General features: G+C 47.8%; 1 protein-coding gene across 2 annotated transcripts; it reads left to right on the top strand.

Annotated features, from left to right (window-relative positions):
• SLC5A9 (solute carrier family 5 member 9) lies at positions 1-24917 on the top strand. Of its 2 annotated transcripts, none has more exons than XM_083847321.1 (15): positions 1-99; positions 3127-3324; positions 4097-4168; positions 6531-6635; positions 8503-8667; positions 10986-11091; positions 11325-11405; positions 12172-12377; positions 13191-13326; positions 14242-14349; positions 14532-14682; positions 15888-16056; positions 16592-16807; positions 22152-22299; positions 24038-24917. In XM_083847321.1, exons 1-15 carry the CDS (start codon positions 61-63, stop codon positions 24244-24246), a joined length of 2109 nt encoding a protein of 702 aa, XP_083703447.1. In that variant the 5' UTR covers positions 1-60; the 3' UTR covers positions 24247-24917. The 2 variants fall into 2 exon arrangements, with proteins under 2 accessions (XP_083703447.1, XP_083703448.1); XM_083847322.1 differs by lacking the exon at positions 1-99 and adding an exon at positions 148-1287.
• Positions 24918-26879: the final 1962 nt, after the last annotated feature.

The following is a 26879-nucleotide window of genomic DNA, read 5'->3' on the forward strand; positions in this document are numbered from 1 at the left end:
CTCCACAAGAGGACACTAAACGTCCTGTCACTTTTGCTGCAAGGAGAGCAGAGCACATTAATGGAGCCGCATTGCTGTGCTCCAGGAGGGCTCCGGCAGGTGGGTTGCTGCGCTGAGATACTGCTTAAACAGCTGGGTGTGGGGGATTGCTGCTCCTCTGCGGTCTGTCCTGCTCCTCTGCTGAACGTTGCTGGTGCTGGGGGAGGCTGTGTCTGGAGGGCTCAGCGGTAATGGGACCAGCTCTGGCCAAGGAGATGGGGCACATGAGGTAGCCCCAGCCCCACCATCTGAGCTGCAGAGGCTGCCTCCTGCCCCCCCGGCTGCAAGCCACGCTCCCACGTGAGAGGCTGAATGAGGAGCAAGTTCCGGAGGGAGAAGGAAAGGTGTTTCGGGAGGAGGAGGAGATGGAGGTGGAGGTCTGTATCTCCCACCTCTGCTCAGCCCTGTGTGCCCATTACCCCTGTGAGTAGAGCCGACACCTCCACCGGAGCCCGTTCACGCTGTGGGTGACACCCGGCAGGACCTTGTCCCCTGCGCTCACCAGCCCACCCCTGCCCTCCATTCCCAGCTCTTCTGCAGCCACTACCAACAAGGACGAAATAAGTCATCCTGTCCCTCAGCTCTGGGGAAGCAAAATTAGGCTTTGCCTACATGACCGAGAGGCTCTGAGCTGCTCTGCCTGCTGGGGAGGGCGCTCCGCAGTTAACCAGAGCGCTCAAGGTGCATTGCCATGTCCCCTGCGGATAAGTGGGAGCAAACAAATTTGCTTCCCCCAGAATCAATAGAGACCTGCCTGCTTGCACCCGCCGGGCTTCTGCTGCTGTAATAGCTTTCACTCCAACGACTGCTTGTTTGTTCGTCACTGTGTTGAATTTTTATTGTTTCCTGGGCACCTGAATTCCTCCTCTGCCCCATCCATTCCCAGGGCAAGGAGCGCCACATCTCCTGGGGGTGAATGCCTGCTAATGTTGACTTAAGAGCGTAGTGAGCAGGAGATAAGCGCTGCCCTGCTGCCGGGGCCGCCGGAGCCATGCACCTCGCACCGTGCACCCGCTCCTCACCCGGGGTTCCTGCAGCGGGGCCAGGAGCCGGGTGGACGTCACGTAGCGCTGGGATGCGTCATCCCCTCGGCCGGGGCAGGGACAGGGATGGGTGTCCCGGGGGGCGTGGAGGGGCACACCTCCACGGCTGGCCCCACGGAGCAGTGAATGAGCAGCCTGAGCAGGACCAGGAGGGCCACAGGACTGCCCTGAAGAGGAGAAAGGCACAGCCGCAGACGGGCTCAAGGTACGGTCCGTATTGGAGATGCAGTCCTACCCTGCTGCACCAGCAAGGGGTCGGCCCTTATGGCTTGGGATGGTAATCTGCGAAATAACACTTGGCAGGGTCCTTCAGGCAGAAGTCAGTGTCACGCTTGTTGGTTCAACAGGCTTGTGGTACCTTGGAGCTGCCGGGAATGGCTTACTAGGTGTACTTACTTTTCAGGGCGCAAGCTTTCAAGTGCTTGCATGTGTTAGTCGGTGCTGGTTCAGGGCCTGGGGAAGGTGGGGTGAAAGGGGTTGGGTTGGGTGAGGACTTTGGGTTGGGTTCCCCACAGAGAGCAGGATTTCTGGTTTGGGAAGACTGGAGATACTGGCTTTCTTTGCTTCTTGGGCAGGAATTTGATGAATTTCAAGATTAAGAGACTGTCTTTTTTTGCTTTTGGGTGCTGTGATGTTAAGAGGGAAGTGTGTGGGTGAGTGTAAATCAGCTCTGTGCGCAGAGAACTGCCTGTTTGCACCAGGGGATTTAGGCTTCCAGATATTTAATTTCTGGTAACCTTCCTTCAGCTTGTTGAAACATTTCAGTCTTGAAAAGCCTCTTGTGGATAATGAGACTATGGGGAGGCACCGCTCCCAAAGAGTTTCAGACTCAGGAGCGGGGGTGGACAGGGGCCTTCCGTTAGCAGTGCAATTAATTAGCAAGTAGGTAGCCAGCATTTGCAAGGAAACGCTGGGAGAGAGGGGGATAAAACAAAATGAAAGAGTGGGTTTGATGCCTTTCTCGCAACCAAGAGCAAATGAAGCTTGCATTCATTTGTCATTCATATGTCCCACTTGATATTTTGTGGGGAGGATGGAGCTATGGACAGCAGAGAAAATGGCAGGGCGGTGGAAGATGGTTCTGCTTTGAGGTCTGGGGACTGCCAGGAGAAGGCTTGTGCCAGCTCCAGCTCCACAGCAGCTTTGCGACCCCAGAAGGAGCCTTGGGCAGCCCCTCCAGAGCTGTCCCAAGGGAGCAGGGAGGCGGCGTGACCCACACCCTGCTCCCTGGCTCAGAGGGCTGGTGGTGCCCAGGAGAGCGGGGCTGGTGCAGGAGGCAGATTTTCCACCATGTCCCAGAGCAGGCTGGTGTCTTCAGAGCTGATGGCTCCCGTTCCCATCATCAGGTGTGAGATAGCTGCCGGCAGGGGCAGGAGGGACCTTTGCAGCCACGTCTGAGCATGGCAGGGATGAGATGGGGGAGCAGCTTCCACACCCCACAGTCTGCCAGGCTCGGGGGATTGCTCCTGCAGGGCTGCGTCCATCTGCCTGTCTCCAGCACCTGGGTTTTGACCATCAACTCGAGCACCCACAGGGACCTTCATGGCCTCCTCCCAGTGCTTCTAAGCAGGGTCCCAGAGCAGAGGGAGGTGGAGGCACAGGTTCTGCCCACCCTGAGAGTCACAGGGTGAAGAGCGAGACATCCCACGGGGCTGGGGAATGGCCCCGCTGTGCCAGGCAGCCAGCGGGACAGGGAGGAGAGTCTGGTGGCTCACAGCTTGTCACTGCGTGGGGCACAGCCTCCTCCTACCTGTCTGTGTCCCATGACAGCTGCTGCTCCTGCTGCCATTGCAGCTTTCCTGGAGTCACGCAGGGGACCTGGCAGCGACTCCGCTTGTCACGCAAGCAGCTTAACTCCTTTGCTGCTGCCAAAGAGCCTGCCGAGAAGGCTCAGCTGTCTCCTCTCCTGCTCTTCCCCCTGTTGCTATCCGCGCAGTGAATGCACAGCTTAACGTGCGCTCCCTGCCTGCTGACCGCCCGTCGGGCCTCTCTGCAGCACGGGGCTCCCCACTCACACCTTCTCCACCTTGTTAATTATTACAAGGGAAGCGATGAAGGCGAACACGCGCCAAAGTCCAGTGTGAAAGAGAAAATCGGCAGTTCTCTCGCAGCCATGAGCGAGCCCACCCCGGCCACCACGGAGCTGCCCGCGCTGCCGGGGGAGACGAAGGCAGTCTTTGGGGTGGCAGACATCATCGTGGTGGTCTTTTACTTCGTCTTTGTCCTCGCTGTCGGGATATGGGTGAGTCCCTGGGGTGACTGGGGTTAGGTCTGCAAGCATTTGACCCTCCCCACTCCCCTGCTGGGTACAAAGGTGTCTGCCTGCAAAAGACATCCCCTGCACACACCGTTATCCCAGGCCCTGCTGAGCAGGTCGGGGAGGCGATATCTGTGAGTCCCCATCCCCACATGGGGACAGCTCTGGGGGTTGTCCTGAGGATGGTGTCTGTCTCCCATGCTGCAAAGTAGTCATGGGCAGGAGACCAGGGCAAGAGGAAAGCCGGGGCTGGGGGTGGGAAGACTGAAATGGGACGTTAAAAACTTTGGAAAAGTTGTTATTGATTATTTGTTCATGTTGCTTTGTGTAGTCCTCTTTTATAGAGATCTACAGCGTTTTTCTCCTTCCTAATGTGTACATTCATGGAGAAGACATTAAATAAGTACTAGTGGCTTCTTTCCAAACCTAGACTACCAGAAGCCTGCATGAAGAGAGGCAGAAGCACACAAGCAAAGGGCTGCTGGAAACCCTGAATCCACAGCCGTGGGTGGAAGCAAGGCAGCTGGAGCTGCAGCAGGGCCTTGCTAGTCATCCTGCTATGCAGCTGCATGTCATGCCCAAATGTACCCCTTGACAGCACCCCGTGGGGTACAGTTTGTCTCCTGCTTCTCACCCTTGGGCCATGCTTTCCCTCTGATTGCTGACAGGATGTTTCAAGGCTGCTGGGATGAGCGTTGGGTTTGACCTGAGGGTGGGTAAATGGAGGAAAAGCTTTTCCTTTCTCCTGTGTTTCCAGTCGTCTATACGGGCAAGCCGGGGAACCATTGGAGGTTATTTCCTTGCTGGACGATCCATGACATGGTGGCCTGTAAGTGAAATGCATCCCTCTGTTTTTCATGGTTTGAAAGTAATTCTCTGTTTAAGGAGGGCAGGCCTTGTGTGGGGATCCCGTCCATACACTTTCTGTGTGCCTGAGACAAAGAGAATCCACCAGAAATCATCCCAGGAGACTTTGCCAGTGAGCTGCAACATAGAGCTACCAGACCAAAAAGATAGTTCAGCATCTTCAGTTGTTTCTCATCTTTAAACTTCTCTGCTAAAGTAAGCAATAAAAATGTCCATGGTGGTGGATGTGGAGAAGCTCTGACTGCCTAGTTGCATTTTGACCCCAACTCACCAAAGGTACCATTGTCCCCAAAGCCAAGACAGCATTAGGTAATCTAGGAATGTGCTTTCCAGTAAAAAAGCATTTAGAGACAAGAAAAAATAATCCCAAAGCCCAAGACTTTGTGAGCCCTTGCTATTTAGAGTAAAGTCGAGATTATTGACAAACGATGTAAAGGATATAAACTTCAAACCACTAAAGCATAAATCTTCACTATGAAGAAAAAAAATCTATTGAAGGCATCTTTTCTTGGGAGTGAAAGGTACATATAAAGATAATTTAAAGTTTGAAAGGAATAAAAATGCCACAAGAATAAATATCCTTCTCAGCCAATGCCAAAATCCAGCACTATATATCTTTCTAGTGAGTCATGAGTAGCAGAATGCACTTCTCAACCAAAACACTGTTCCCCCCCCCGCTTTTTTTTTTCCTTTGCATGTGTATTGCCCATAAATTCACTACGCTACATTTTCAACCTCTTCCATCAGAGACACATCTGTGTCTCTCAAATATGTTATTTCTTAAACATTCTTTATACTTTTGCTCAGCCACGTGACGTTTAAAGAAAATGCACAGCTTGATGCTTTTCTCTAATTAGGAGGGGAATAGTTAAAAGATAGTAAAATGGAGTATTTTTCACCCAACAATATTCATTTTTTGTTTTTAATTCTTATTTCTTTTTGCTCCAACCACAGGTGGCCACAGAATCCTCTGGGTACAGGTTGGCTCTTGGCTCTTCTGATTTACAGTCCTAGGTCCATAGCAACCTCTAATAATGTTCACTTTTTATGTTGTTTGTCCAGGTAGAGAGCCAACTCTGCAGCACTTCTTGCAGACTCAGCTCCTCGTGGCCTTCACCTTGAGTGCACGACTGGCTTACATGTACTTTTTCTTTTTACAGGGGTGACAGATTTCTTTTGTGTTAGCCTCAAATAAACCTTGATGTTACATTGCTGCTCCTGTAGAATATATCATCTTCTGTATTTTTGTTTCTGATATAGATATCAGGAAAACAGATTACATTTCTTGAGAACACCACTCCCTAGCTAAGTTGCAAACTCATGTTGCAGCAGCCAGCTCTCTAATCAGGAGTTTTCTTTGACAGACACGAAGGCAGAGCTGTTGGCAGGATTCAGTGTGGGTGTTCATGCCATATTAATGTTTTACCTTGCTCGGAGGTGAGAAGCAGATCAAATTCCATCGGTCTTTGTTTCAAGTTTAGCAGTGCTAAGAGAAAAGCTCCTCACAGGAGACGTAGCTGAAAGCAAATTTTCTCTGGAGAGAAAAGGGCTCGACTTGTACTTTAGGTAACATCTCGTTTGACCCTGAGAGGGATTTGGCATTGGCATACAGAAGGGAGGTGAGGCTTTGTGCCAAATGAAAGTAGTAATTAAGTCATATAGTCTTTGCCCTGTTTAAATTGCCTTGGAGCTTGCATTCTTCCAGTTAGGGTCTCAATGAGCCATGGTAGGGACAGCATCGAAGTTAACCTGAAGAATTAGTATTTTCCAGACTATCGCAAGGCTGAATATCTTTGAACCTATGTGTACACAACAAACACAAAGGGCTGCACATTGCCAACATTGTCCCTGCTACCGTTCAGGAACATCCTGTGTTAGGAGGAGCTTCAAGAGGGTGGTCATGTCGCTGTGGCCTTGTAAACCACCATGTGCTTGTTCAGTGTAGGACTTAAGAGAGGCTGGGATGTCTGCAAGCTGTGGAGAGGTAAAGCCCAAAGGGTCAGCAAGGTTGCACATTGCTGGCTGTGTACCAAAGGAATTGAGAAATCCATCGCATTTCATAGACACTGAGGTATCTGTGGCTGCCACCAGGCTTCCCTCACCCACCCGCTTCCCCTAGAGCAGATGTTTATCTCAGGAGAACCCTTGCCAAAGCGAACCCTGATTCTGGGGGAGGAAAACCGAACTCTCCAGTAACACCCAGCCACCTACCTGCATGAAGATGACATCCTGGGGAAAGGGAGCACCTGGGGGAAGTGCCTGGGCTAACAGAGGAGTTCCTCAGGGTGACTTTCTGTGTTATGTGCCTGTGCTGTGTGTTTCAGATCGGAGCATCTCTGATGTCCAGCAACGTGGGCAGTGGCTTACTCATTGGCCTGGCGGGCACTGGAGCAGCTGGGGGCCTTGCTGTTGGGGGCTTTGAGTGGAACGTAAGAGCCTGTTATGTTGTCAATTAAAACATCACTGTTTACAAAGGGATTGCGGGTTCATCTCCAAAACCTGATTCTAACACTATCGGCAACTCCAGGTTCTCACACCTCAGGAGAGAAGCCTCCAGAAACTGAGACAGCCTAAGAAACATGAAATCTTTATTTTAGTTTTAAGTGGAATCCACTTAGATGCTCTTTGATCTTCCTGGAAGCATATGGCCATATTTTTAAGCTTTAGTCGCCATTCACCAAAATTAAAAGATAATGGATGCTGAAAATGTAGTTGGATAATCACAGGATTCTGGGAACAGGAACTTTGAAACAAACAAACAAACAAACAAACAAAAAAAACAAAAAACCAGCATGTGCTCCTAAATTCAATGCAAAACCATGAGAATTGGCAACACTGCGTTCACTTGTCAGCTGCCAAAATGTGACGTCTCTGGGGTGAACATCTGGGTGCGAAGGCAAGTCTCATTCTGCCCTATTGAAATGCCCTGGAAAATTGCCACTGACACCATACAGAGCATGAAAACCAGGCCCTTTGTGTGTGATGCTAATGAAATTTCTCAGCTGCAGTGATGAGGAGTGAGATTAGTGCCAGCCTCACAATAAACATCACTCACCTAACTAAATCTCTTGTCTGTATCAGCAGAGCCTGCTAATAGTGCCAGATACTTGCCAAGCACAGGCAGGGCCCAGCCCACCAAAGGCTCTTTCCTGGGATATCTATTCACTGCAGCTATTTTTTTTTTTTAAACCCTTAAGATCACCTTCAAGTCCTTTGTGAAGAAACCTGAGCCTGCTTTCAGGCTGGTGCATGTAAGACATATCACTGTATTTTAAGTAAATCTATTCAAGTAATTTTCGAAGCCCATGAAGACAAGATTGTATGTCAGGGCAAATCTAGCTTCATGAGTTTAGATTCATTTCTTTCAGATTGGAAAGGGACCTTAGGATATGCCATTATTCTCTCCCTTCGGCAAGGGACATCACTCAGCTGCGGGGATCATATGGGCATCTTTTACCTAAGCCAATCTCTGCCACTGCAGGAGCCACGACTGTTCTCTTCAATCACGCTCAACCTCTGTCCCCAGGGCTCAGTTTCATTTCTGATAACTTAAACAACCAATCAAAGTAAAATCTGGACTAATGGAGGGTACTTGGAAGAAAGGTAATGTCCAGAACATCCAGGAAGTGAGGTCTGGTAACCCAGTGGCTTTTATTTATGTTCTGGATCTCCTCTCTGGGCTTTTGCTGGGTTTCAGAAAGGAAATACACGATGCCTTTACAACTTTCAGAAGACTCTTCACCTGTGGCAAAACAACTGAACTGCCCCTTTATCTGCCCACAACAGAAGCAGATCTGCTTTGACCTGAAAGGAGAACATCCCAGCAGAGTCTTGCTGTTGCTTATTTTTATGCTCTGCAGGGAGGCTGCTGCCTCAGCCTCATCACTTGCTAATCAAGCAGCAAACAGATGCTCCAATCCTTCTCTGAATCACTTAACTATTCACTGCCACAGAGTCAGTGATTTCAAAGGCTACCAAATACAACACCATCTTTAGAGACCCAGAGCAACAGAATACACCATCTTGCCCCAAAGATCCAGATAAGGAATAAATATGCCACCTGTGACAAAGAAGCACGGGGTGTAAGAGGAAAACCTCAAAAGCTTTTAAATATATTGTGATAATTCCTTCATTTGTCATCTCATCTTCTGAGTAGTGACAAAAAAATCCGAGTGCTTCCCAAATACATTGCATGTCACCACACACTCCTTTCTTAAGTTGTCCACTGAAAGAGAAGATGAGACTCATGTTCCTGTGTTGAATCATGTGCCTTTATTTTCTCTGTCTCTTTATCAGGCTACCTGGGCACTTCTGGCTCTCGGCTGGATCTTTGTGCCTGTTTACATTGCAGCTGGAGTGGTCACCATGCCTGAGTACCTGCAGAAGAGATTTGGAGGGCAGAGGATACAAATCTACATGTCTGTACTGTCCCTCATTCTCTATATATTCACCAAGATATCCGTATGTATCCAACTGAACACAACCTTTGCGGCTAGGGCAGGGGTAGGGCATCCTGGCACAATGCAGAGATAGCTCAGATGTCCTTCAAAGGACCAGCTCAGCTACCAGAAACAGTATCAGTGTGTTTTGTGCTGCTTTGCTCAAGTAAATACCTGCCTCTGCATTGATCGTGGAGACGTACCTTGAGAGAGAGAGAGTACTCATTAAGGAGCAATGCACAGGGAGAACTTTACAGGGATATAGCAGCTAATTACTAGATGGTGTAAGTACCACAACCTGCCTTTTTCCTTCCATCAAGTCAAACGTTTGGTAATTTAGACAGGGGAACTGCAGCATTAACCCATCTGAGCATCTGGCTGGTTACATCCTGTAGATATGAAATCCTCTTAAATGATCATAAATCTGCATAGTCCTAGTGATTAGTTTGCTGTTGTACTTGTTGAGTTTTCAGCATTAGGAATGTTATTCCTCTCTCTCTCTCTCTGTCACTTGTGCTGTATAAGGAGGGTACGGCAAAAGGGATAGGTTCTAGCTTAAGACAAAACAAAGTATCCTTTCTGGATTGCTTGCAGTGTTTTACCTTGTAGGTAGTTAAAATGCAAGGTAAGCTGTTGGGTATTTCATTTCATTTAAATGCCATTAATGAAGAGGTAGAACATATGCTCAGAGATTTGATAAGAACTACCTATGCCCTTGGAGGGACAGGACTGTATTTCAAAGCCCATTACAGGGACTGAAATTTTTTGTTTTGGCCAGTTTTGACTAGACTCTGTTGAAGTATTTAGATGTCAAATTGCCTTAGAAGATGTTGAATGAAGATGAGGCACCCACGTGCTGTTTGCAGCCGGCCTCAGTGTCCTTCCCCCAGGCTTACTACTTCTCAGTTCCTGGGAGGTGCACTGGAAGATAGCTCAGGGCTGGGTGCATGGGATAGATTTCCTCCTCTAATGGCCAACTGTCGGTCGTGTTGCTTGCCCCTTGCTGCCACCACTGCCCCCAGGAGCTTTGCTGTCTGCGGTTGGAGCATTTCCCAGGACGAGGTCTAGGAAAGAGATGTTTAGAGCAGAACTGGACAAACGGGAAGTCTCTCCTACAATAGCACAACAGTGTGCACAGCTACACGCTCAATGCACGTGGTGGAAAAAGACCAATATTTCAAAATGACCTTCAACAGAGCAGTATTTGCCAATGCCTTTCAGGGCAGGACCCTGGCCCCAGTCATTGCTGTTTCATCTCAGTGGTTTCTCCTCCGTGCAGCTAATTCACACGTGGCTGACGGATGTGGCTGGCGCAGTTTATGGGCATGACAGGTGCTTTCTATTAAGCAGTGCCTTTGTTTGTAGAGAGCTCATTTAGCGGCTGGCTGGACAGCCGGCAGTTGGTTACAAGAAGGATTTTTCTTCCTGTGTATTTTGCCCAGGTGTAAGTTAGCAGCTAGGTCATTGCAAAGTCCTCCCTGTTTGCACAGAAGAGCAGAGATCTCAATAAACGGTGCTGTCAAAGGACTGAACCTGTGTAGCTACAGAGCTGGTTGCATTTCCTGCTGGGAAGTCAAAGACCAGAAGACACGCTGGCTCCTGTAGTGCCCTGGTAGTGGTTGTCCCATCTCGGGGTCGCAGAGATCAGGAGCAGCACTGGATGCTTGCTTATTTGGGGCACAGCAAAGAGAAATCTTGTCCCATCCCCTCTGTCCTGCTTTGCAAATGTCGTTGCCTGTACCTCACCCCATACCAGGTGTACAGGTGTTCTTCAGATTGATTTCCCAATACATACACATCTCCCGTATCACCTTCTGCATCTGAACGATGCTATCTGTATAATTCTGGGTTTCACTCAGTTTCTGGTTTCACTCTCTCAGGCAGAAGGTCCAAACAAAACAAAGGTGGTAGGGGTTGCTATATTTCTAAGGAGGTCCTCAGCAGGTATAACCTGTTTTACTGGAGTCGTTTTAATGCTGAACAGCATAAGTAGAAAAGCAGGTTGCTGACCTTTTCAGATAAATAAAACATGGTGCAAGACAGTAGTGACACTTTAGAGGTCTTTCAAGCTGAGAGTGACTCCTGGCCACCAGGACACGGTGATGGGCAGAACCTGGTCTGTGCTATTTCCCCCCTTTTCCTTCTGTGGATACATGGGTACAGGTTCGATGTCCCCACGACATATGAGCCACCATGGGTGGCTTCACTGTCAGTGAAGCTTGTCAATGCTTTCAGCTGCAAAGGGCTGCAGACTGCTCTATGAGATTGCACTTGCACAAAGCACAGCTAACATCAGACTAACATCAGACTTACTATTATTAATAATAATTTATTTTCCAGACAGACATCTTTTCTGGAGCGTTGTTCATCCAAATCTCTTTGGGCTGGAACCTCTACTTGTCCACCGTGGTCTTGCTAGCGGTGACTGCCATCTACACTATAGCAGGTAAATAACAGATTTTAAAATAAACACTATAAACTACGGGCAAGCCTCTTAGCATGTTCCTCCTGGGAGGGCTTGTGTCAGCTACGGGGTCCTGGGGTCCAGCTCAGTGCCAGCTTCTCCCAGTGGATCTGTTCTGAAATCACAGGGCTGGGGCCAAGGAAAGCCTTTTCCCAGGTGGAATACCTGTTTCTATGTATGCGGGGACACTGTTTTCTCACTGTTTTTCCTAACAGGTGGTTTAACAGCTGTGATATACACAGATGCGCTGCAGACCCTGATCATGATACTGGGAGCTTTGGTCCTCATGTTCATAGGTAAGGGGAATCTGCAGTGGCATCATACACTGGTTTAATGATCCCAAGGTTGTTAGACCTTATCGGGGTACCTCACCTCACCCTTTCAGGTATAGTGCAGAAATGAATTTCAATCACTCACAGAAGTGGTGCTGGCACAACTCTCATTCACCAACAAGCCAGACTTGCTTTGTCCTTTGCACTGACTGTATGATAGCGAGGTCCTGGATAAGTTCATCTTGCCAGTTGGAGTTTACCTGGAGCTGTCAACAAGCTTGCAAAACTGCATCCCAAGGGACGAACTCAGCTCTCACTATCCTCATGTAAATTCAGAGTAACTCTGCTGACTTTCCTTGTTGACTTTGTGAATTACTGTGGATTCACCTGGGTGTGACTGAGAATTATAAAAAAAAAAAAAAAACAAGGAACTGACCATCATTGGTCTTTGCTTTAAGCCTTCTTGGCAAACAGAAATACAGATATATCCTGTTTAAATGCATACCTTCCTGCTCCAGTTCTCGGAAGGTGTATGGGCAAAGGCTAGATGCTGAGCACATTGTGAGGATTCGGGTGACAGAGGTTTTCCTGCATTAAGCCTCTTCCGGGATGTGCTGTTCAAACCACAAGGACTCTGGGCAAAATCCAACTTACTCCTGTACACACTTTGACTTCCAAAAGTGAGGGTGGAATGAAAAGAAAGGAGATGAGAGGAAGATAGGTGAAAAGAAAAGCGATCATCAGACTCAGATAAGGAAATAACATTAAATCATTGGTATTTTCTTTTCAGGATTTGAAAAAGTTGGCTGGTACGAAGGACTGAAGGAGAAATACAGCACAGCGATTCCAAAGGTCATAGTCCCAAACACGACCTGTCACCTCCCACGTGCGGATGCCTTCCATTTGTTCAGGGACCCAGTCACAGGTGACATTCCTTGGCCTGGACTTATATTTGGCCTCTCCGTGCTGGCTCTTTGGTGCTGGTGCACTGATCAGGTAAAGAAAACCTTTCCCTCGCAGGCACCCCACTGCAATGTTCTTTCCAGCCCACTCCTCACTTTGTAGATCAGTGAGCTGAAACACGACTGTGTCTTGCTGTGCAGGAGTTACTGCCTCTGTTACTGGACTAGACCTGAATAGTTCTCTCCTTCCACCTTCTCAGCAAGCTGCTACTTTTGTGCGCTTCTTAGGGTGGGTGAGCAGATCATTTTCATCTGTCTTTATCCTGCTGTGGGCTGGTGAGTACTGGGGGTCTGCATGCAGTTTGTGCAACGAGGGTACAAAAACGGGGAGCTGGAGCTGGTTCTGCAGTGACCTTGTGCAGACCTCCAGACAAGCTGCTCATATTCCAGCAGCTCTCAGGTTTCTTATCCCTTTTTCAAGTTACAACAGGGAGAACTGCATTTGTTTCTTAAGAAACTGTGCTTTTGTGGTTCAAGGTGGGATAATCACCAAAACCCACCACTGAACTTTTACCAAAACAACCTCGTCTGCTTCATTCCTTGTCTCTTGCTGCTGTATAACTGCTGTCTCCAGTCCTCAAGGTGGCTTCACTTCAGTCAAGGGCGAAATGATTCCTCTAAAGGAAATTTCCATGCTGCCCTCTGCCATAGCCTGTGCACTGAGCTCTGAGCAGTGGCAGCAGGCTGCAGTCAACCGAGGTGGGAAAGTTGCCATTGGCATGCAAAACACTCTGGGATGCTGTCGCATGAAAGTCATCCATGAGAACAAGAAGAGGAGGGAGGATGGATCCTGCTCTTTCCGCAGTGCTCCAGCTTTACTTCCCGCTCCCTTTCTGACCAATTGCAGGTGATAGTCCAGAGGTCTCTCTCTGCCAAGAACCTCTCCCATGCCAAAGGTGGATCAGTGCTAGGAGGATATTTGAAAATCTTCCCTATGTTTTTCATCGTCATGCCAGGGATGATCAGCAGAGCTCTTTACCCAGGTAAGCCTTCCCATATTCCTCACCATAGGGCTTTACACCTTTTATGAGCACTAATCCCACACAGGTCCTTCAGCACTTTTACACCTCAGAAACTCCGCTGTCTCACAGGCATACTGCATAAATTCCTGTTGTGCACAGATGTTCCCATGTCCTTCTTCCACCTCCAGTGCTCCCACAGCAGAAGAAATTACTGGGGATATCCTTATGGGGCAGACTGTGCCACTGGCAGCATAGAGCTCCATGCTGTGGGCATTACATGTATCTATTTAGAGGAAGTCGATGAGATGAAATATATGAAGCACTGAGGTCGTCCTTCAGGTCCTGTGGATTACTTCCATTGTATATTTGGCAAGAGTCTTGGCAATCTCCCACACAGATTCATGCAGTTCCCGGTGGATTATGTGAAACAGCCCTCCTTTGTGGAAGAACAAGAGTTCCCTTCATGTTTTCTCCCAAGGAAATCTCATTGCTCATTCCTCCAGAGCATGCCACTTCCTGGGGAGAATATCCTGGTTAGCAGGACTTCTCCTGGAGGAAAGTGCCTCATGTGCCTCTCTCCCAGACTTCATCAAATAGGAGTAAGTCAGCCTGCAGCATCATTGGTAACCCAGCTGACAGGCTCATGGAAGCTCTGCTGTTCCCCCAAATGACAAGTCATCGAGGACTACAATTATGTAACACCCAGGAGACTTATGTCAGTACCCTGAACAGAATTGCAATATGTCCTCTCAAAGTTTCACCTTTATTTTAAGGACATAAAGTGTTCTTCAACTCCACTTGCTCTAGCTGCATTCCAACTTCAATTCTGAATTTATATTTACCTACACAGGGCATCAAGATTTGTTCCCTTGAGTTATGTGTCCTATGGCTCAACAGCGTTTACATGACTTCTTGTTATTTTCCTGTATTCTACAGATGAAGTGGGCTGCGTGGACCCAGACATCTGTAGAAGGGTCTGTGGAGCAGCAGTGGGTTGTTCCAACATTGCCTACCCCAAACTTGTGATTGAGCTCATGCCTGATGGTGAGAAACCTTTACACTCGTGGAGGTGGGCTTGAGCCAAGCTGTATGCAGAATCAAACTGCCCTTATCCATCCTGAAGATAAGAAAATCTTCCTGCAGTTACCAGCCATCGGGAAGATAAAAGAGTGCTGGGAATCCAAAGGGTCTAGTCCTGATTTTTCTTTCACATTTTCCTCCGCCAGGGCTCCGGGGTTTGATGATTGCCGTGATGATGGCAGCCCTGATGAGTTCCCTCACCTCCATTTTCAATAGCAGCAGCACTCTCTTCGTTATAGACATCTGGCAGCGGATCCGCAAACAGGCTTCGGAGCAGGAGCTGATGATTGTGGGCAGGTCTTTACATTTCTTTGTGTCTTGTTGCTGTCATTATCTGTTTTGACTGCAGCACTTACATTCTTCAGTCTGGACCCACTAAGAAAAAAAACCTAGTGCCAAAAACATAGAAGAGGAACACAGCATGGGAAAGAGCATTATCTTGTCCAGCTTCACCTCAGATAGATGTAGTCAGAGAGAAACACTGTGCTAAGTAGATCAGTGCCTCTCTCTTCTCTTAACTTAACATAAATACTGCCTTAAATCTATATTTTAGAAAAACCAAAGGTACTCTGGAGTCACCATCACCAGAGGTCTTTAAAAACACGTTAGTTTTGCACCAGACAGGAGCAATACATTGCGGTTGCTCCTTTTCAGGAAAAAGAGCAGCCTTGATGAGCTGGGTCTCCCAGCTCTCTATCTTTGTGATAAGTTACAGTGCCCTTTACGAGCAAGCTTTAGCACTGCATTATATCAGGGGCATATAAAGTTCTCCTCGTGCTAGTAGAATTTAAGCTGCATTCCGTATGTTTGTGCTGTGTTTCCCTCTCCAGTCACAAGCTAGCAAGAAGTTTCAAAACTTAATCATGGGACAGGTGAGGGATGTGGGCAATAGCTTGCTCCAATGCTCTGAAGTAGTGAGAGCGAAAATACCTCTTGTTCATCAATATGGGCAAACCTCTGTAACATGCAATGCAAGATGAAGGAGGGTTGTGGTATGCACCTGAGATCCCAGAAGCAGTTCTAATAAGCAGAAAATGAGTTGGAATTTGGCAAAAAACACCAGACTGAGCATGTTATCTGCTTGGAGAGGTGGCAGAAAAGTTGCTAATGATCTCAGCTTCCATCTTCCTCTGTTGCATCCAAGAGGAAGTCCTCTGAAGATCATGTCACTCTCTAAGACACATGAAGATGAGGGGCTTGCACTGACCAAGCTCATGGTGGGAGTCACCAGGCCCTTGTGGATCTCTTGTGCATGTTGACTGCAAGTCCCAGTGCAGCTCACTCTGAAATCCATGAAATCAACTCTGGGATTTCACTGAATTGACCTTCTAAAGGAGAATGATTTTGTCTTTACTTGTGTACACGTTATTCTTGACAGTGATCTCTGGCTTTATTCTTGGGAAATTCTGAAAGCAATTCTAAGTTTATTTTGCTGCAAAACTTCATTTTCAGGTAGACTCCTCCAACTACTGAGATAATACAATTTTATCCTCATCTTCCAGAGTCTTTATACTCATCCTGGTAGTCATCAGTATTCTCTGGATCCCCATCATTCAATCAGCCAACAGCGGCCAGCTCTTCGACTACATTCAATCTATAACCAGCTACCTGGCTCCACCAATCACAGCTCTCTTCATCTTGGCAATCTTCTGCAAGAGGATTAATGAGCCAGTAAGTGGGATGTAAAATACCAATTGATGCACATATTTAATTTGATAAAATAAATAAATAATTTTCCCTTCACTACCTAGCTTTGGACATTCCTTAAATTCAGAGCCAGTCCAGCTAAAGTGTGACAATTAGAAAGAATTTTCCTGGCATGCATTAGTGGATCTTAGCCCAGTCTCTAGTGCATGTGTGTTTGCTTCCAAGAAGCCACTGCAAGTGGTGCTTCTTGGCAGTCTCATCTGAAATCACAAAAGCCAAAGTCGTTCTACACCTTAGGGAGGATGCCTCGAAGTCTAGTTGGAGGCATGTTGCTAGGAGGAGATTCTTGCATTGTCTGTGCTGTATCTATTCCATGTTCAAGAGCAGAAAGAGAAAAATGAGGATTTTAAACTGAAAACGTCCTCCTTTGATGCATGTCAGTGTGAGATTCCATCAGGTCTATCAAAGAGCTGAATTAAAAAAAAAAAAGAGCAGAAAAAGAGTACTTCAACCAAGGGTAACATGCGATGACCTTTTCTTTGTGTCTGCCTTTTCTCAGGGTGCTTTCTGGGGCCTTGTGGTTGGGCTGGCTATTGGACTCGTTCGGATGATCATCGAGTTTATTTATAGCACACCGTCTTGCGGTGAGGAGGACAGAAGACCAGCTGTGCTAAAGGACTTGCACTACCTCTACTTTGCACTCATCCTCTGCATCCTCACTGCCATTGTCATTGTCCTTGTTAGTCTCTGTACCCCCCCAATCCCTGAAGAAAAGGTAAGTGACTTTTCTCACAAGCCCCGTTTGGTTTCCAAAAATCTCTGAAATCTATCCTTTTCTTTTCCTTCCACGACTGAGAAGTGGTGTGTAAAGCATATGCTGCAAAGAAGCACTTGCTCCTCAGCTTTCTATTCCCCAGGTCTCATAGCGTTAATGCTTCCTGAGGCACTGAGTGCTTGAAATTGAGTGCGAGTTTCCATGCTGTGCCTAGAGCTGGGCAGACACCACAGCCCATCATAGCTGGAATACAAAGAAAGAAGAAGGGGGAAGGAGAGGAAATCATATTATGGAGCACTGCTGAGGAGGAATTAAATATATCTAATTGTACCATCTACCCTGTTTCAGCAGAGCCAGCATCAATCTTGCAGGCAAACAAGATTAATATCTTTTGCAACATGGGCATTTAGGAAAATAACATTTTGTCCCTATGTGATCTCAATTACATTTAATAACTTTGAGTCAGGCACAACTTTCTTTTACTTAACACATTAACATGGTGCAGAGTTGGGAGGCTTTATATAATAAAACCTTAAAGCAACTCTTCCTGGTCCCAAGTTTTAAAGCAGCTGTCAGTATAACAAAACTGCCATCTACCTCCAAACAAAGGTTGCTGGATAGACTTAAAAGACTTTTTTTTTTCTTTCTTTTTTTTTTTTCTTTTCCCCAGTCTGACTGCATGAGGAAATGAGGGTGATCCTGTCACAGCATTTTCTATCTGTTGCTTCCTCATAACTTGTAAAGCATTAACCAGTACCATCAATGTTTGATTGAATGTTAGTGGTGTCAAAGATACCCAGCTCCTAAAGATTACATGAAAGCAGGTGCTCAGATAGAGGAGAGGCAGAGAGAGAGAGAGACTGCCTTTGTGTCTGCTTTGAGATAAAGTCTCATCTTTTATTAGCTATCAGAGGATCCACATGGGAGAAAGAAATACTGGCAAGAAGGCACCATTAGTTCTGCAGCTTACGTTGTTCACTACTGCTCAGGGGTGGCCAGATGGTTGCCAGCAATTAATTACTGTGGTTTAATGAGTTTCCACTCATCATCTGACCTGTGATAACTAAACGTGTTCAGTGCTCCCTGCCCACAGCAATAGCAAGATAAGATGCATTAACACAGAACTGGCAAATAGCAAACGTCATACCAGCAGTTCAGAAAGTGAAAAAACTGGCCGCAGCACCAGAAGGCTTTTAGTCTGACCTCCGAGGTATAAAAACAGTTAAAACATGCTCTAAGGAGTGTGTGTGTTGGGGGAGGAGGGATAAGAAAAGTCTCGTAGATGCATGAAAACCTAGAAAAAAATGTAACATATTTACCAAGACTTGAACCAAGTCCTAAGAAGGACTTGCCTGCCTAACCTGACTTTCTAGACAAAAGAAGCTTTGTATATCATAGCTAGCTGGATTTTATGAACCATATTTAATACCATACAGGATGTGATTAGCTACCCTTGGGAAGCTGAAGTAGATGCCAATATTGCTGGGTTGCTGCATGTCTGGCATGAATCTGAGGGGCAGTGTCAAAACCAGCACCTTTCATTTTCCCTCGGTCAGACTGGCCCAGCTTTTGCCCTGGACATGACCACATGAACAGGACTGGACAATTACCTGTAGTGGTGTGCTTCTCCTTGGTGCCCTGCAAGGTGCTATGGGGATGCTGAGACACCCCTATGAGCTGGTATGTGGCCATGCTGAGATGGTTCAAGGACAGAAAGGTTGAGGGAAGGAAGAACAGGAGGTAGAAATTAGGATGGACGTGTCAGGCCCCCCCTGGACCCAAGCCAGCACCTGAATTTTGTGTGGCCATTAGCAACCTCGAGTTGCTGGGTTTTGGCATGCAAGTGAGCAAACTTGTAGTGAAGCTATTTTGTGTCACCATGACGGTGGCTGAGGGGCAGCAGGCATCCTGTGCTGGAGCTGCCTGAAGCTCTGGCCCTTCCCAGTCCCAGGTGCTGGACAACTCACTTTGTGAGCCCCAGATACTCACCCATAAACATTGCGTGGGGCTAGTTCTGCCAGCCCTTATCTGTGCAGCACTTTGAGAAGTAATGATGAAAGACACCTGATAAGGGCTAGAAATTACGCCATTTATTTTGTCAAGCGAAAGGAAAAGAAAAACAAGCCACCAAAGGAAAAGCCAAGGAAATACAGTGATAGATCAGATTTCAGCAGATGTAAATCAGCATAGCTCCATCGCCTTCAAAGACCAGGAACAGCTGTTGAGCACAGTTATGCCACTTTACATCAGCTGAAGATCTACACCGGACAACTTTAAATATTGAATCCCAATTCTTTTCAGATAGCAAATGAGCAAAAGGAGAAAAGAGATTTGTATCTGATGTTGGAGCGGTACAGCTAATGTGCCTGGCTTTAAATGAATTACAATCCAAGAACTGCAAGCTGTAGCATTTTCTCCGGCTGTTTTGGACACTCTCCCATCCCTGTGGTGATTGATGCTGTGCTGGAAAACAAGTATGCAAGGAATTTGTTTGGTATGCTCCAGAGTTCATATGTCTTCATTGTAGGTAGTCCATATTGTGTCACGCTGTCCTTGAAAACCCTGCAAAAGAGCTTACAATTAAATTTGAGACTGTGAAGCTGAAACACAACTGTCAGGTGCCAGATGGCATTTTGGAACAGAAGGATTTATTCCAGTTTACAAACAACAAAAGAAAAACTTTGCTGAGCTATTGCAAACTCCCTTGTCCAAGGAGAATGTAAGGGTGAAAAGGGAGAGAAACAGCCCACAGAAGGAGTGCTATGCTCGCAGGTAACGTCCCCAGGGGTCAGGGTTCGTGCTGACAGGCTGATGGATTGGCAATTCCAGCTGATGTGCTCTGGAGGCGGGGATGTTTTCCCAGTGTGCTGAGGTCTGGATTCAGCATCTCCTTCAGGAGCAGAGCCCAGGAGGAGCACTGAGCCAGCCGTGGCTGGCCCGGCCCCACACCGTGCACTGCTGAGGTGCTGCAGCTGGGCAGGCTGGCGCTCCCCCTGCACCCCGTGGTGCCACTGCGAGCAAAACATTTTGTAAATCCCTGCTGAGGAGCTGGAGACAGCCCTGTTGTGGCCTCCACGGCCATGCTGTGCTTCTGGTCTTCTCTGTTGTGTGTCCTTCAGGTGATGGCAAAGAGGAGAAAGGGTGACCTTGAGGAATTCAGCTAGCCGAAAGCTGCCCCAGGGGAGGCTGAAGCTGGAGCATGGCTGTGAGGCTTCACCACTAGGGTGGTGGCTTGCCTTGTTGAACAGATTGGCCACAGGCAAAGCAGCAGCTCTGTGTGGCTCAGTGGTGAATTGTGAGGAGGTTACCTGTGTGTCCATGCTGCTTTCAACTCAGAATTGCTCCCACCTGGCAGAATCTGAGCCCCAGGGAAACTCCAGCCCCTGCACTGTGTGCTTCACACACTGCGGTGTGAAGGGACGGTCATTCAGTGACCCATGGGAAGAGAAGCGAAAAGAAAAAAGTTTCTCAAATGCTTTAGTACCCTGAAACTTTGCTGCGTTCCAGTGACATTTCCTAAGTGATTAAAAAAGAAAGAAAAAAGAAAAGAATCCTTGAGAAAGATGAGGATCATCAAATCAAAGCAATTTAGCACATCGTGACAAGAAAGATTAGCCCTGCCCAATGCTCATCTTGGTTGAAAATGATTTAAATAAAGCTATAAATCTTCTGGAAATTATGCAACATTTTATGTCAACTGGAAACTGCTGCCTACATTTCTGTGTGTAAAATTCAAAAATTAAACTCACGTTATTTTGTAAGTGACCCGTTCGAGACATTCATCTCCATATAGGCAGAGCAGAGAGGCAGTCGCTCATCGGGCAAACGCACGACTTTGCCTGGCCTGTCATCAGCAGCACAGCTCCGCTGCCCTGGTCCCGTCCTGTGGGAGGGCAGGCTGTGAACCTTGTGTGGGTTTGACAAGTGCAGTCCTTGCTGTTTGCCCTGGTCACAGCATGCAGAAGTTAGGAAGTGCCACCAAGCTGCTCAGCGTGCCACGGTCAGCCGAACAAGCAGCAGCCGCAGCTTGAATTTAAAGCCCTGCGCCCCTGGGATGGTTAACCCACAGCTGGCAAAAGGACCGCTGTGGGGTTTGCAGGATGAACCCCTCCTTGGGTGCTTCTTGTGGCCAAGTGAGGAGAAGATGTTCAGACCTGCCCCAGGACACGAGCTTCGGACATCCTAGTTTTGTAAAGCAGAGGAGATTGCAGCCACAAAAGCCTTTCCAGAACGGATCATCCTTCATGGCTTGTCGTTGAAAGGACAATGCAGGGCACAGTAATGTCTTGTATTAGGCGAATAAAGAAAACTGGAGTTAAACATAAATAAAAACACCAACACAACAAATGAAAAAAATAAAAAAAGAGAGAGGGAAGAGACGTTTGTACAGACAAGTCTTACAGCGTGTGCCCATTCCTTTCTTCTTGTAACTACACCTGTTGGTCTGATGCATGGTGTTGCCCTCCCTGCAAACTGTGACCTGTTTATCACCACCGTGGCTCTGTCCCTCTGGGCTGCTGCAGTCACAGGGCAGAGACACAATACTGCCGCTCGTCCCACCAAGAGCCCTGAGGTAAGCTCCTACGGAAGGGCAGGTTTCTGCTTTGATGTGAGCTTTTCTCAACCATGGGGTTTAATGTTCATGTTGGATTTTCTCCAGTCTCTCCCCATGTCCCACAGAGCCACTTAAATATCAGTGTCCCCAGGGCTATATAGCTGCATGCTAACACCCAGCTGATCTTCCTGTGATGAGGGTAAGCGGAGGGTACAATTGCTGTCTGTAGTTGGCCATATCCAGAGAGGGCTATCTTAGCCTCATTTTTCTTCCTTCTCTCTCTTTCTTTTCCCCCTTTAAATTGACTTTGTTGCCCCTTCCCTGTTGGAAGGCTGCTGTTCTGGACACAGATCTTCATCATTATTTCATGTCAGTAAGCTGAGCAAAAAGGATTCTGCTTCTGCAGTGTCTACTAAAAGGTTTCTGGTAGAGACAGGGATGGAACTGATTAAGCAGAATGACAACAAAACAAAACAAAACAACAACAAAAACCAGATGGATCGAATCTAGATTAACTCATTTTTTTTTTTCAGCTTTTCAGCTCCAACTGCATGATACAAGCTTTTTAATTTTTACTTATTTATTCATCTATTTATTTATTTTTCATTTTCTCCAGTGTGTGGGCATCTGCACAAAAGGGAGATGAGGGAAATGCAGGGGAAAAAACATCACTCTAGAACTGCTCTCCCAGCACCATCTTGGACCTGTGTCCCCAAAGAGGGCCATGACTTACATGCCAGTTTGGGACGGGCAGGCCATAACCTGCGTGTTCTACATCCCTCTTTGCAGCTCGCTTGCCTGACGTGGTGGACGAGGCACAAAAAATCTCCTGACATTGACTTGAGAAATTACAACAGCGAATCAGCACAGATGAACTCAGCCAACGGAGAGGGTAACCTGCTCGAAAGCGCAGATTTGGGCAACAAGGAGGAGGCAGGTAAGGTGCCTGACTGCGGACAAGCACATTCATGTGCATGTGAGTGCATAGCCAGGCTCTCCCACATGGGCCCTCCAAAACTCATGAGAGGTCTCCTGTTGTAGTCACTGGAGTCAGTGACTTGTACTTACGGGGATACCGGTTATAGAGATGTGACGAATGAGAGTATGGCTCTTGGTCTTCCCAACATACCTGCTAGCATTTACTTTCATGTCACAATCCTCTGAATGACTCAGAAGAGCTACTGTTCTTGAAAAGCAAGAAAACCCACCATTCAGTACAATGTTTTTCCTCCTCCTCCCTATCAAGTCATTTATCCGTATGAACTACCCAGCTGCAGTCCCGCCCAGGCTGCAGTGTTATTTTGGCACTTCAGGCCTGGACACCTAATGGCAGGATGGACTCCTCAGATGGGGGTCAACAGCCACCTACAACAGCCCCGTGGGGGTGGAGGTCTGTGCTGCTGGGACCCTGCTCCCTGGCCCATTGGCGCTGGGGCTCTGTGCCATGACACTGCAGCTATTTCTCTATCTCACCACGATGCATTTGAGGAGCTCTGTATTGATCCTGCAAGCATAACCAAAGCAGTAGCTAGTGGTAGCACTCCCATGGCAGGCTCTGTAATCTCAGCATCAGCACATACAGATGGTGTCCCTTCCTGTCCCCATCACTGCCAGGAGATAAAGCCCTTGTGCATGTGCTAGAGATGCCTTCTCCTTGCCCCTGTGTGGTCTGTGCTGGCCAAACTCACTCAGCAATGCTGTAACATACTGCATCAAAATGGCATTATGGTCCAAAGAGTAGCAGGAAATGCTACATATGCAAGTTCTGTTCAGATTGGATAGAGGTTTATCCTGCAAATCCATTAAAAAAAATAATCCAGCTTTCTGGTTTTGAACTTAACCTTCCACAGTTACAGAGCAGAAGAACTTAGAAGAAAGGCACATACACAAGATTTTGCTACTCCCTCCGTTTGTTGGTCAGGCCAAAGGACACTGGTACCAATTATAGCCAAGCTAAACAAAAGTGAACAAATAAAAGAAATCTCCTCATTTTTTTCCCCATTAGAGTAAGTTTGGGTTTCAGTCAAATGCAGAGGTTCATCATTATTTATTACTTTTTATCAATTCCTAGTTCACTTAACTAGCTCATATTTTTATAAACAAATGTCTTTGTAATTTGGTGATTAGTAATGATGGGAAAGGAAATACAGAACAAAGGATCTGACAGTTTAATGATTTTTTTTTCCTTAGGTAACACCTTTTTTTTTTCAAGGCCTTATAGCATTCTACCTTTCAGAAAGAAAAAAAAAAAAAAAAGAAAAAGGTTATATTTGGAAAGAACAACCAGAGCAATATACGCAGCACAGGACTGGCAATTAAAACACATACTTCACCTGGCCTGTCACGTGTAATAAACAAGCCAGGAGATCTCTAAATGGACCATCATGCTGTCAGGAATATGTGAAAGTGGAAGGAAGCTGGGTTGGGGAGGAAGGGGAAAAGCTCTGTTAATTAACTAATGAACAACTGGTGTTGCAATCAACCTGCGGAAATCAGGCTGTGCTGTACATGGTAGAGCTTGCTCCTTCCCCTTCCCTCTCCTCCCGATCGCCATCTTCTGTCCCACCCGAGGTGCCCCCCAACCCCCCCGCAGGCTGGCCGGCACACCTCCGATCAGGCAGATGAGGGAGGGCCGTGTCCCAGCTCGGCGGTAACCTTTTGTCCATCTCTTGCAGCACCCAGGCCTCCCTGCTGGAAAATGCTGTACCTGTGGTTCTGTGGCCTGTCCCCCGGCCCTGCGCGCACCCTGTCCCAGGAGGAGAGGGCCGCCCTGGAGCGGAGACTCACCAGCATTGAGGAAAAGCCCCTGTGGAGGACTGTTTGCAACGTTAACGCTGTTCTCCTGCTGACCATTAATGTCTTTCTGTGGGGATATTTCGGCTGAGGTGGGGTCAGGCAGCAGCACATGGCTTTGGTTTCTCTCAGGGCTTTTCAACTTCATGTCCAAGCTGGAGGCGTCAGGTGGAAGAGGTTCTGGTAATGGTCCTCGTGGTGCTGGTGTGCCCGGGGCGGCCTGTCCCCGCAGGCCCTGCTTGCTGGAAATGCCTGCAGGGCTCGGTTGGTCCACGACTAAGACAAGGTGCGACCGAGACTCACAACCAGTCGCATCCAGGATGTGTGGGTCAAGCCGGGAGGCCTGGGGTCAGCTTTAAAAGGTGCAGAGCAGAGTCCAGCAGAGGGCAAGGGCTCCGGAAAACCTGGCTGTGGTGCTCGCTGCCCTCCTGTGACCTGACTTCGCCCCGCTGCTCGCAGGGGAAGGACTCCTGGTTTACACTGGTGTGGGGATGGAGAGTGAAGCACTACCGCAGGTTTCTGTATGGCCGAATTGAGACAGGGTTAGCGTGGAGCGCTGGGCTAGCTCAGCAGCAACAACCCAGGCTCCTGCAGCCCCCCAGGACCTGTGCTGGACCCCCCCAGCTGGCACTGACAGCAGGGACGGGGCCCCCCGCCAGCCCCCCGGCCTTCCCGCTTGCAGCACGAGCCTGTTTACTCACTGCACCAATCCTGCCCTTTAACAGCATTACAGCAATAAAAGTGCCTTAGTAACAAAGCCAATTTCGACTCTGGGTTATTGTGGTTATATATCCTTGCACTGATGCCCAAAGGTCTCCTTGGGACCACGGTGTCTGGGCTGTGGTGGGGAAAATGAATACACCTTCTTGTGCTGGGTCACTCTGATCCGGGCCCCTCTGATCCCCCCTCGGTACCATCCTGACATGTGGCATTGCTGTCACATTTTAAATCACCTCCATAGGAAGAGGCGGCAGTGCCCACACTAATATCACGACGTGGTGGTTAGGACATGCACCTGAAGAAGGTTAAAAACGCCCATGGGGATGTGACTCTCTGTGCTCCAGCATCTGAGGGGCACAGCTGAGCTACTGGGCATGGGCTGTGCAGGGAGGTGAGGGCATCAGGTGAAGCACAATGTCATGAAGATGAAGATGGGGAATGCTGATCCTGCAAAGAGAGGAGACGTGAGACCCTGTGCCCACCTGACACAGGGAGCTTGGCTTGTGGTTTCCCCACTTGTCCTCAGTTTGGATAGGAGAGAATGAATCAGCAGTGCAAGACAGGGTCTGTGTGTGTGTGTGTGCTTGTGCAGATCAATACAAGCACTTTTTAAAGATGAAAAAGTACATTTTCTTTAAATAAGGGAGATCTCAGCCCCGTCAGTGGCCCATCCATACCCATGGGAGGAGGTACATGCCGCAGAGCTTGCCTTGCCTTTCCAGTATTCAGTTTCGAGCAGGTGGTGCCCAGATCAGAGGGTGCCTCAAAACATTTAGAGGAAATCAAGTTACCAGCTGTGATTAATAGCTGGTAAATGCCTAATAATAATGGACACATTTCTAATGCATTTAGAAATACCAAGGCTCGCGCCGCCTCGCCTGGAGCAGCGAGGCGCTGAGTGCTCCTGAGCCACAGAGCCCCTCAGCAGCACTTAGCTCAATGGCTTTATTGGCTTTTTGGACCACACATCCTCTAAAGCCATGGGAAAAGCAGCACAGAGCGGGATGAGGAATACCACAGCAGGTTTTTTTTTTTTTTTTTTTAACATTTGAGATTACGCTTTTCTCCCCTCAAAATTTAGTTTTGCAGGAAATAGAAGTGGAGTTTAATTTTTTTTTTTTTAATGACACACAGTTTTATCTATCGACAAAAGGCCCTGACTCTCCTGCTCCTCATCTCACCCCGTGGATCCCGAATAACATTTCCTCTAAAATGTCGATGCCTAAGTCAGTTAAATGAACTAATACACTTTGAGAGATGTGGCAGTATCCCTGAGCGTGGCCACAGAAGGAGTTGTGACATCCACACTGCCAGATGCAGCCAGCTCTGCACCCCGCAGCAGAAATTCATTTCATTGGTAAATTTATGTGACGTACTACTGTACTTTGAACCATTAAAGCAAAACAAAAGAAAAAGAAACATCAGGGAGAGGGGAGACTGAAATGTTTTATTGAAAATAAACCAGTTGTCTCAGAACATCCTGATGTGTGTTTTCCAGGAAAAGACAATATTTATCCAAAAAACATCAAAAACAAACAAAAAAGAGTTTCTCCCTCCCTATAAGGTTGGAGGTGAGGAGGGTTTCCTTTCCATGTTTTTAGTCCCTCTGTTCCTTCCTTTTTGTCTGCCGACATCCTAGCTCCCCTCTGCATCTCCCAGCCCTGGTAATTTCTGGTCAATGGATGTCTCCCCGTGGGTTGCACTGGAACACACACGGTGCCTCCAGCTCCTGCTCTCCTCTTTGCATCAAGTGGGGCCTCGCTGGCCCCTCTGCTCTCCCTCAGACTCACCCTGTATGTCAGCGAGGCACAGGGATGAGGGCAGGGATGAGGACGGGGCATGGCAGGGCAGGACGGCTCCTGGCCCCCAGCACTGCAGGCAGCGCTGTGTCGGGGAGCACTGCAGCTCCGGGCAGCGTCTCAGGCGCACATTGGGGTTTGTAAAGGAGCGAGACCCCACCTGAGGCTCTGCAGGTGCAGTGATTACATGCCCAAAATAAAATGT

This window comes from Anser anser (assembly GCF_964211835.1).
Source record: "Anser anser genome assembly, chromosome: 8".
NCBI lineage: Eukaryota > Metazoa > Chordata > Aves > Anseriformes > Anatidae > Anser > Anser anser.

What these genes read in the sequence shown, in the direction of transcription:
- SLC5A9 (XM_083847321.1), top strand. Translation starts at nt 61, where the DNA reads ATGGAGCCGCATTGCTGTGCTCCAGGAGGGCTCCGGCAG. An exon ending in TGCCATCTACACTATAGCAG is followed by an intron (nt 11,092 to 11,324) that starts GTAAATAACAGA and finishes TTTTCCTAACAG; the next exon opens with GTGGTTTAACAGCTGTGATA. An exon ending in GATTGAGCTCATGCCTGATG is followed by an intron (nt 14,350 to 14,531) that starts GTGAGAAACCTT and finishes TTCCTCCGCCAG; the next exon opens with GGCTCCGGGGTTTGATGATT.